Genomic DNA, 12,048 nt, shown 5'->3' on the forward strand with positions numbered 1-12,048 from the left:
GAAATAGAAATCTTTTGTAACATTATAATTGTCTTCACTGTCACTTTTGATCAATTTAATGCATCCTTGCTGAATAACTGCATTAATTCCTTTGTCCAAAAAAAAAAGGAGACCCCAAACCTTTGAATTGTAGTATATATATTTTAATGCAGTGGTCTCAAACTTAGTTCCTTCAGAGTTTAGCTCCAACCAGCTCCAATTCACACCTGCTTGGAAGTTTCTAGTAATCGTGAAGACCTTGATTAGCTGGATCAGGTGTGTTTGATTAGGGTTGGAGCAAAACTGTGCAGAGCTGTGGCCCTCCAGGAACTGAGTTTGAGACCACTGGTTTAATGTATAGAAAATATTGGAGGATAAGCACCTCTGAAAAAAGCATCTTTTATGCTAAAAAGAACGATAAAATAAGTTTTATATAGAGTTTTAGTTATTTTGTACATTATTCATGGAAAATTCCTTGATTTCTTCAAGAGTCCTCCATAGTTGCATTAATTTTTTTTAAGTAGAAATATTCACCTTCCTCTATGTCCTGCTGAGTCTATACTTTCTCCATCTGCTTATCTCCTTCCTCTGCAGTTTTTTGCTCTTTTCATCATTCTCAGAGTGTCTCTCTCTCTTTCTTTAGGCAGCCTGTAAGGCGTCTGTGGTGTTTTGTCATTATTGCATCATGACTAATTTCTTCTGGTTGCTGGTTGAAGCCGTGTATCTGAACTCGCTGCTGGTCTCTGCCTTCCCGCGCAGCCGCCGCTGTCTGTGGAGTTTCGCTCTGCTGGGCTGGGGTGAGACTCTCATATCGCCATCCCTGTCCTCTCACACGCTCTTTCCCCTGGCCATCACAAATGGGTTTTATCTTGTAGAGTAGACTATGTGAGTTATTAAAGGAACAAGAAGAGGAAAGGAGAAATTAGGTTAGTTTATGTAGATTTTTTGGTAACACTTTACAATACCGGTGCTCTAATATGAAATAACCTTTACGCTCTCTTGAAAACCCTGAAACACCTTTGGTGTTCCTGGTCAAAAATGATTGGCCTTTTAAAAATCACTCGTTATGCTATATTATCAATCTTTTTGTCAACTTGTTTTCTCTCAGTTAGGACAGGTTTTCTATTTCTTTTTGAAACTGATTGATCATGGGCCTCATTGATCTGAGGATAAAGTTCATCTCTGTGAGAAAGAAACTCTGTAATACTCAAAATAGCTTGTTTGTGTACATGAGAATGTGTGTGTGTGTGTGTGTGTGTGTGTGTGTGTGCAGTAGACCAAGTCTGCATGTATCCATGCTTGCACAGGTCTGAGACCTTTATCTTTGCAAGCACACATTTAATATGTGAACACGCTTCTGAACACTAAATGTTTATCTTATTTTCAATCTTCCACCATTCATTTTAAATGGATTGTGTCTTTTGACTGATATAAACTCAGATCAATGAGGCCTATGATCAATCGGTTTCAAAAATAAATACAAAACCTGCCCTAATTGACAGAAAACAAGTTGACAAAAAAGACTGAATCCAATATTAAAATAGCATAACAACAGATTTATAAGCTATTGTGATTTTTGTTTTCGTTTGTGTAACAAGGTGGGGGGAAAAAAAATCCCAAAAAAGTACAAATTATTATCCCAAAATATTTGGGAAGTAGTTATATCCTGTGTGAATGAAGTCAGTAAGTTTTAGACCATTGCGATGAACATTTTTGGGAAAAAGAAAATCTTCTCCGGGTCAAAATGACCCAAACACAACATAAGGGTTAATTCATGATTCATAAAGTGTTAGTTCACCCAAAAATGAAAATTCTGTCATCATTTAAGCCCCGGGTATACTTCACTTTCCGCGCCTGGACACGTCTCGCGCGCAGTCGCGTCCGTGCATCTTTCAAAGTATACTAAACCATGGATGCGCGCGGATGACAGAGTTTGACACATGCACAGTACAATTTTTTCTATACTTTTTTTTACCAGACATCGTGTCATCAACGGGTTATCGCTGGGCAGGATCGGAGGAGAAAAATAGTGCATCCACCATTGCAACATAGTTCAGAAGATACACCAAGAGAACAGGAATCAAGAACGATGGAGAAGGCATGCTTCTGAGTTTACTCGTCTTGTTTTTGAATCGCTCTTTACACACTCTTCTTCGACGACTGCACATTGTGCTCAGTCCTGTGCATATTGCCACCTAGTGGGCACTTCTGTTCTGCTTGCGCATGCGCTTTTTGCGCTTTTGCATGCACACCGTTGCACGGTCTCGAAATTTGGGCGGACGGGGTGTGCGACCGTAATTTTCGCCATGCGGACGGTGCACGAACGCGGATGGCCGAAGTATACCTGGGGCTTTACCCGCCCTCATGTCGTTCCAAACCCATATGACATTCATTCATCTTCATTCATTCATTCATTCAACACAAATGAATATATTTTCAATGAAATATGGGATATTTTTGTCCCTTCATTGAAAGTCTGTTCACCCAAAACTCTAAAGTTTCAAAGCGTTCATGAAGCGTATGACTGTCTTTCGTCGGTGGAGTTCAAAAGAATATATTTTGAAAAATGTGCTTTTGACTCAGAATATCTTCTTTTTTGCTCCACAGAAGAAAGAATACAGGTCATACTCGTTTGGAACGACATGAGTAAATGATGACAGAAGCAGGGTTGCCAGGTGTTCACAACAAAACCCGCCCAATTGCTACTCAAAACTAGCCCGATTCAGGTTCTGGGGGATAAAATCCGCTTTTTGGTGGGGTTCCCTTGTTAAAGTTCGCATTCCAGGGGCTAAATGCTATTTATTTGGGGTCACTTCAACCCACAGACATGAAAAATAACCCGCAGCAACAGTGTTAAAGTAGCCTAATTCCGCAGGAAAAACCGCGGACTTGGCAACACTGGACAGAAGGGAACCTTGGACTATATTTAAGATAAAACACCATCTTAAAATACAACACTCACTATCAGTTTAACACTGATTGGTTGACTAGTCAGTTTGAAACATGTAATTTCTGTGCCACTAATTGCAAAAATAATGACAAACAGTTTTCCTGACAAACACATCCCATCTGTCATTAGTCAAACAAACAGATAATCCCATTCCAAACTCACGCTATTGGTTGAGCGAGTGTTGCTTTGTCAGGATGATCAAATGGTGCCTCAGTGTTTATACTTTTTGGTAGAATTGACCTACAGATATGACAAAGTTGACATCACCTTTCACAATAATGCATAGTTACACTACCATTCAAAAGTTTGGTGTCAGAAAGATTTGTTTGTTGTTGTTGTTTTTTTAAATTATACTATTATTGAGTATCAGGATGCATTACATTGATCAGAAACAGTAAAGTCAGTTATAATTTTAGAAAAGATTTCTATTTCACATAAATGCTGTTCTTTTGAGCTTCCTATTCGTTAAAGAATCCTGAGAAAAAAAAAAAAAACGATCACGGTTTCCACAAAGATATTAAGCACTGTTTTCATCTTTGATACTAAGAAATGTTTTTTGAGCATCAAATCAGCATATTAGAATGATTTCTGAAGGATCATGTGACACTGAAGACTGGAGTAATGATGCTGAAAAAAAAATCTTATCGACCCCAAACTTTTGAAGGGTAGTGCATATATAAAATAAATGATATGCTTTATGTCTGGGTCGTGATCACTTTGTCTGGCGTTTTATTTTTGCAGTAATGACCCAACTGACTGTACATTATGATGCTTATTTCTTGGCTACTTACTATATCATCATTTATGCTTCTAAAGTCTATTATTTTTCTCATGTTAGCAGCTATTATAGTCTCAGCGACTCCAATCAGTGAAGTACAGCATGATCCTTCTGTTGTTCTGTTTCTCAATTCCCATTTATATTCTGTCTGTCTCTCTCTCCTCTGGTCTCTGGGACTCTGAGAGGGCTGAGAAGTGTCAGAACAACTCTCATGATTGGCACCTCCATCGTATTTGATTTGAGCAGACAATTGAAAGAACAAACAGTTAAATTACATTGTAGAAGCAGTACTCAACATAGAGACCCACAGAAGGAATATAACTATATGTGCAAATCATCGTTCTCATTCTCATACACGTTCCTGGACTTATTGCAAAGAATTATTTTTAGTTTTTAATCTTTTATCAAAAGAATATGTAATTTACTAGAGGTTCTGACGAAATGTTAATTGCTGCAGTCTATTTAAAATGTTTCATTCATTTGAATTCTTTTTTTTTTTAAAATCAGTTGAATGAATGATTCAATGACTCACTCAAAGACCTCACTTGTTTCATTACTGGATGAATCAGCGTTTTTGAACTAATCTCTTGAATGAATGATTCAATGACAAATGATTCTTTTAATGATTAATTGTGCAGCTCTACATTCTGGTATATAATGCTTTTTACAGTCAATTCCTGAAGTATTAAATCAAGTCTAATCCAATTTTTTTTTTTTTTTTGTAATATCTTGTTTCACATACTTTTGCATCACATTAGGAAAGTTAAAGGGTTACTTCACCCAAAAATGAAAATTCTGTCATTAATTACTCACCCTCATGTTGTTTCACACCCGTAAGACCTTCATCTTCAGAACACAAATTAAGATATTTTTGATCAAATCCGATGGCTCAGTGAGGCCTGCATTGCCAGCAAGATAATTAACACTTTCAATGTCCAGAAAGCTACTAAAAACATATTTAAAACAGTTCAAGTGACTTCAGTGGTCAACCTTAATGTTATGAAGTGACGAGAATACTTTTTGTGCACCAAAAAACAAAATAACGACTTTTCAACAATATCTAGTGATGGACGATTTCAAAACACTGCTTCATGAAGCTTTGAAGCTTTACGAATCTTTTGTTTCAAATCAGTAGTTTGGAGCGTGTATCAAACTGCCAAAGTCACACCCCCCAGTGGTGAACCATTGAAATTTCAAAACACTTATGACGTAACGAAGCCCCGTTTACTGAAATCACGTGACTTTGGCAGTTTGATACACACTCCGAACCACTGATTCAAACAAAAGATTCGTAAAGCTTCAAAGCTTCATGAAGCAGTGTTTTGAAATTGCCCATCACTAGATATTGTTGAATAAAGTTGTTATTTTGTTTTTGCTCACAGAAAGTATTCTCGTCACTTCATAACATTAAGATTGAACCACTGTAGTCACATGAACTGTTTTAAATACGTCTTTAGTAGCTTTCTGGGCGTTTGAAAGTGTTAAATGGCAATGGAGGCCTCACTGAGCCATCGGATTTTATTCAAAAATATCTTAATTTGTGTTCTGAAGATGAACGAAGGTCATACGGGTGTGGAACGACATGAGGGTGAGTAATTAATGACAGAATTTTCATTTTTGAGTGAACTAACCCTTTAAATGGATTCCAAATGGCATTTCATGATGATATTTAGGAGATCTGCTAATTTCTGTTTTAGAATTATGGAAAGCACTTGAAAATGACCTTTTTCTTGTGCAAATATGTTTAATACTTAATGAATTTCACGGATTCTGTCTAATTTCCATAAACGTTTTCATAATTGCTTAAATTATTAATTTTGGATTACACCAACTTTTGGTAATTTAACTAAAAGGCACTTAATATTTCATGCAGAATAGCTCTGAATCTTCTTTTAATATATTTCTTTCTGGGTATCATTAAATAAAGTCTGGATCAAACTGCTTCAGATTCTACACTCAGTGCCATTATCATGAAAGTATCATCATTGAAAGTAATAGCTTCTAGGTGTATAATCCATGTTTTTTTACCACGTTGCATTGAACACTCTCTGTAAGATTCCCTTTTTACTAATACTGTAATCTTTTTGTCTCTGTCTCGTCTTTTCTCGCAGGTGTTCCGCTGGTCTGCATCATCCTCTGGATCTGCTCCAGAGTGTATTTTGAGGACACAGAGTAATTGCACATTTTTTCTCTACCTTAAGTAGTGGTGCTCGTGAGGGATTTGAACAAGCCCCTAATGCCAAACACACACTACAAGACTCAATCTCATCGCCTTTGATGTTTTCGATCAGCAGCTAGTCTGCTACAAGAAGTCCCAGATTGCCACCCGTCCAACACTCTTCTAGAATGAATGTTGAACTTATTATAAAGCAATGGCTTTTATTGCTTGCTGCTTTATTGCATCTTACCTGGTTAAGACATTGAAGATGTCTATCTAGGAAACAGGGTGGGCCAAAAAGCAATGACCCAGAACGCTCTAGCAACACAGCAACACACTAAAACCTTTCAGAACACCCTTTCAACTGCATAAAACATTCAGAACATTCTAGCAACCACATAATAAACACACTAAAACTATGCAGAACACCTCAGCAACCACCTAGAACTTTAATATATGCAAGCATTACTCATATTTTATTTAGAAAATTTTAAAAATCTACAGTTAAAAGGCAAAAAGCTGCTCTGCAGTTCAGAAAAGTTGGATGACCTTTTAAATGGTTCCATCATTTGCGGAAAAGGTACAGATTTTAATCAGCTCTGTTCAGGCCTGATTTTTTTTTTTCAGGTGCTGGGACATAAATGAAGATTCTCCTTATTGGTGGATCATCAAGGGTCCCATTGTAGTATCTATAGGGGTAAGATAATGCATGATGACATGGATAAATGAATGGACTCACACAGTTATTTTCATGTCTGTTTCTTGCCCAACCAGGTGAACTTCCTTCTCTTCATGAACATTATCAGGATTCTGGTGCAGAAACTAAACCCTCGCTTGATCCAGTTCAACAATTCGGCTCAGTACAGGTACATGCCAACTGTAACAGAAAACACAAACCCATGAGATCTGAAGGGACACTCGCTGCATGTGTGGAGATGAGTGGGTGTTTTCAGTTCATTCTCTATGGGAGACGAGCGGCAGGTTTGCGTGGGGGATTGTGGGATTGATAGCGTGGCTCAAGTGGTGAGAGTTTTACAATAAGTGAGTTTTACTGGTTCTATACTTCAGTTTTAGTAAATGCATTTGCTATTATGAACTAAAAGCATTTAGAAATTTTAACTTTAAAGTTAACTTTAATCAAGATTAACAAATGCAAAAAAATTATTTGTTGTTAGTTCATGTTGACTGTTGCGTTAACTGATGTTAGTATATAACCTTATTGTGAAGTGTTACCGAAACTTGTTTCAGACAGGCTTCCAAGGCGCCACGATGTCTATTGATCAAAAACAGCAAATACTTAATGATTTCAATGCTTAAGTGATAAATATTATTGGTAACACTTTAGTATAGGGAACACATATAAACTATTAACTACGACTTTTCCCTCAATAAACTCTTAATTTACTGCTTATTTATAGTTAGTAAGGTAGTTGTTAAGTTTAGATATTGGGTAGGATTATGAATGTAGAATTAGGTCATGCAGAATAAGGCATTAATATGTGCTAATAATGTACTAATAAATAGCCAATATTCTAGTAATATACATGCTAATAAGCAACTAGTTAAAAGACCCTAAAATAAAGTGTTACCATATTATTAATATGAGCGAATGACCAATGAAAATCAATGTTAGGGTCAAATTATTTAGAAATGATGTCTTATAGTAACAATAATGCAGTGAGCATGCACAGGATTGTGGGATATCATAGGCAGTGGAGAATATTTAATCATTTAGCAGACTCTTTTCTCCAAAGCGACTTACAAATGAGAACAACAGAAGCAGTCAAATTGACATGAGGGGAACAGCAAGTGCCGTGTCAAGTCCAGCAAAGTGCTTGTAGCAAGGATGTTTTTAAAATAAATAAATACAGAGAGAGAGAGAGAGAGAGAGAATACAAATAGAAAAAAGAAAAAGTAAGTGCTAATATTACTGGGTCAAGTGTCAAGGATACTATACAGCCTTCAAAAATGAACCAGATGAGGCTGTCGTAGTAGACTGGATGTTTTGCAATCTTTGCTCTTTTAAATCCCATAAACACATATGAACTCCAGGGATGTGCTAATGAAATGCATGGAGCGATACTGAGATCCTTGGACAAGCACTACAGATGTAAGGCTGAAGCAAACCTCGCATGCTGACAGGAAATAGAATCGTGTTCCCAGATCAGCGCTCGGCGCGTCATTTTCACTGCTCGGGTCCTTTGATAGTTTTTAAGTGCCGTGCCTTTGTTCTTTCAGCCTCTACAGCATCTCTACTGTACTTCCCCCTGTAGAGACCAGAGGATAGCAGTGCTGGTGATTATGACAACAGTCACGGGAAATAAAATAGCTTTCGCAGTTTTAGGTAGTTTAATAGATAACCCACAAGCAGAGTTATTTTGGTATTATTTATATACTGTTTTAGTATTAATATATTTAGAATTGGCTTTTATTTTTATATTTTCACTTTTCATTTTGGTTTAAGTTTTAGTAATTTTGTTATGTGCTTTTGTCATTTTTGTTATTTCTATTTAATTTAACTTACTGTATTTAAATGTGGTATTAATTTTAGTACTTCATCTTCAACGTTTTGGTCATTAATTTACACGACAGCAGTGTTCTAAAGGCCTGAAAACGTAAACTTTTGTAAACGGGTGTACGTTTTTGAAAACTATACCATTATCGTCTCAGTGTAAACTACAAAAGTGTCAATTTGTGAAAATGGTGATGACATGCATGCTTATTAACAAGTATAGGTGTTTAGTGTTTCTTTACGAATTGACATCGCCACCTACTGGCCTGGCAGCAGAATACAGCGTTTTCAGTCGTTTTCGCAGATCCCTCTGAATGGGGATGCTTTTGACAATACTGTCGTCTGTACGCAAAAAATGCAAAGGAAAAACTTTTCCATATTTAGTACATCATTGTCATGTAAACACCCTAAGTTTTTCATCTAATATTTGTATTTTATTTCAGCTTTATTTCAATTAATGAAAACAAGTTCTAATTGTTATATGTAAGTCTAATAGTTATCTAATAGTTAATTATAAATTATAGAATATATATGAAATCTGACATGAATGAAAAATATATATGAAAGTGTATATATATATGAAAATCTGACTGTGTACTTAACAGCTTTAGTGAGGGAAAAGAACTACAATCCCAATGAAGCATTGTGAACAGCATAATCGAATAAAAAACGATGAAGAAATATACTGTAAAACTACTCAAATGTATATATAAAAACAAATGTTTGTGTATATATGCATATTTTGCAATAAAAGTATTTTGAAAGCGTAGAAAAATAGACTTGATTACACCATTCGCAGTGCTTCATGGGAGTGGGCGGAGCTAACAAGTTCTTTTGGCACATGTTGCTTTTTTCAACTCTGATTGGTGGAATTTCTGTACAGCATCATGGGTAATGTAGTTTTTCACCAGGAATTCCACTGTTAAACACTATTATTTTAAAAATAACTTGAAATAATTCAGGCTGACAGTGTCAGGAGAAGCAAAAACCATTGATTAACAACCTCACAATGTCCAAAATACTATACTTTTTGGTTGTTCTTTGTAAGTATTAACAATACAATAAAACATGTCAATACCATGGTACATTTTTTGGGATGGGGAACCATGGTATTACCATGGTTTTTTGGCATGTACAATGGTAATACTGTGGTGTTCTTTGAAGTACCTTGGTGTATATGATTATGGTAATCAAATTGAAACATTAACAATAATCACCAACAATTATTTTGCCAAGTCATATAGTTAATTGGCCAAAATGTAGGCTGTTGCCAAGCAACATAATCAGATTTCCACTGTTTTTATATCCATGTGTACGAGGATTGTATCCAGCTCATGTATCCAGCACTGACCTGTACAGATTATCTGGAGCGAGATGTGTGTATGTGTTTGGTTATTATGTGTCCTGTTAATGCTATTATCATGAAGAGACTCTCTGTTTTGCCAGAAATGAGTATTTGCTGCTGTTGTTATACTCATGCATATGGAGATTTCACACAGGCCTGTGAATGACCGCTATGCTCTCCAGAATCGGTGGTTTTAAGAGTTTCCGCCAGATTATTTAACGGTTTTGTATTAAAACATTTCGCTGTGTGCAGTGGTGTTAACATAATAAAACATCACGGGTTCATTGATCCGTGAGTGTTAAACATTGAGGCACCTCATTTAGTTCACCTTCTGTGAAAAAAAAAAAGTCGTTACATTTCAGTGAATAAACTTTCAATTTCACATAAAGCTATTGTATGGCTTTGGAAAACTTGTAATATATTGCTCAAGTTATATAAGCTCAGAATGATGGTTTAATTCTTCTATAAATAAATAATTCATTTTATGTTTGTGATTTAAAATTAACAAAGCAATTATAATCATCACTGCACACATGCATATTCAGTAGGCAAATGCTTTCATCGGACTCACAAATGAAAAACAATGCAAACACAAGAGATTATACTTACAACATTACTCACAGTATATATAATGCACTTAAGAATATGCACATATATGTGCATATACAGAGGAAAACTGAATATTAAAGGAATAGCTCACCCTAAAATAAAAATGTTTTCATTATTTTATTATAACCAATATGCTGTTATTATTATTATTTACCATAGAGGACAGTAAAAGTAAACATCTCATTCTCCATCCATGCGTCATTGATACCAAAATGGCATGCTTTCTCTCATATATCAGGACCCAAAGTGACATGCTAGATTTCTTTCACACAAATCTCTCAAAATATAGCCTACAAGTCATATAGACTATTTTCATGTTTCTGGTCTTTTTTTGGAGCTTTCACAACGAATTAGTGAGTAAATGTTTTCGTTTTTGTGTGAACTATTCCTTTAAAGTGTTGTTTTTGAAGTCATGCAGTATTGTGCTCTTGTTTGAATCCATAAAATCCACTCAGCAGAAGCACCCAGCTCTACCCAATAACCTCTCACCCTTCCTCCTCTCCATCCTTTATCTCTCCTTCCCCCAGGCGACTGACCAAGTCCACCCTCCTCCTCATCCCTCTCTTCGGCACTCATTACATGGTCTTCAGCTTTCTCCCAGACTACTTCAACGTGAGCCTGCGGCTTTGCATCGAGCTGTGTCTGGGCTCCTTCCAGGTTATCTAGCCTGCTATCAGCACAACACAGCTTAAACCCAGAACTCAGCAGGAGTGTGAATTACTGAACATAGATTTACTAAGGCTGGAATATATGGAAGCTTGTTTCCGCCATGGAATACAAAAAAAAAAGGATAATTGCGAGTTATAAAGTCAGAATTGCAAGATATAAAGTCAGAATTGTGAGTTATAGTCACAATTGTGAGATATAAAGTCACAATTGAGAGTTATAAAGTCAGAATTGTGAGATATAAAGTCAGAATTGTGTGATATAAGCACAATTGCAAGTAATAAAGTCAGAATTGCGTGTTATAGTCAGAATTGTGAGTTATAGTCACAATTGCGAGTTATAAAGTCAGAATTGTGTGATATAGTCACAATTGCAAGTTATTAAAGTGTTTTAACTGAAAGTAACTTATTGTGTTATATACACATATTAAAATATGTTAGTGCTATTGTTTTGTCTCAAGATGCACACCAGAAATGTTTTTTTTTTTTCTAGTGAACGTTTATAAAAGCTACCTAATTTAACTAAGGCCTAATCTTGGCTTTGGCTAAACCCTGTCTGTGAAACCGGGCCATAAAGTCAGAATTGTGAGATATAAAGTCAGAATTGTGAGATGTAGGCCCGGTTTCACAGACGGGGCTTAGCCTAAGCCAGGATTAGGCCTTAGTTCAATTAGGATATTTAAGTAGCTTTTATAAACTTTCACTAGAAAAAGACATTACTGGTGTGCATCTTGAGACAAAACAATGCCACTGACATATTTTAAGATATGTCAGTTCAAGATGCTTTCAGTTACAACAGCTCAAACATGCATTTTAGTCTAGGACTAGCTTAATCCTTGTCTGTGAAACCGGGGGATAAAGTCAGAATTGCAGCGCAACCACTGTAGTCTGATTAACCAACAATTGGCTCTTGTAAATCGGTTCTTTTTAGTGAATCAAAAACAGACATCACAAACAGAATCTGATTCATTAACAAATGATTCTTTTAAACCAGTTATTTTTATTGAATCAAAAATATGCAGTGCAACCGTAATGTCTGATTCAGAAACAAA

The 12,048-nt window shown here is 36.0% G+C and overlaps 1 protein-coding gene across 1 annotated transcript in view; it reads left to right on the top strand.

Moving 5' to 3' along the window:
* The window catches only part of ghrhrl (growth hormone releasing hormone receptor, like), a 46,340-nt gene that overhangs the window by 25,812 nt on the left and 8,480 nt on the right, over positions 1–12,048 (top strand). The window contains exons 7-11 of the mRNA XM_051879621.1: positions 623–776; positions 5,819–5,879; positions 6,493–6,562; positions 6,640–6,731; positions 10,859–10,988. Of these exons, the coding sequence (XP_051735581.1) occupies positions 623–776; positions 5,819–5,879; positions 6,493–6,562; positions 6,640–6,731; positions 10,859–10,988 (507 nt within the window). The remainder of the gene's footprint in view (positions 1–622; positions 777–5,818; positions 5,880–6,492; positions 6,563–6,639; positions 6,732–10,858; positions 10,989–12,048) is intronic.

The sequence above is a fragment of the Ctenopharyngodon idella genome, chromosome 22, assembly GCF_019924925.1.
Source record: "Ctenopharyngodon idella isolate HZGC_01 chromosome 22, HZGC01, whole genome shotgun sequence".
NCBI lineage: Eukaryota > Metazoa > Chordata > Actinopteri > Cypriniformes > Xenocyprididae > Ctenopharyngodon > Ctenopharyngodon idella.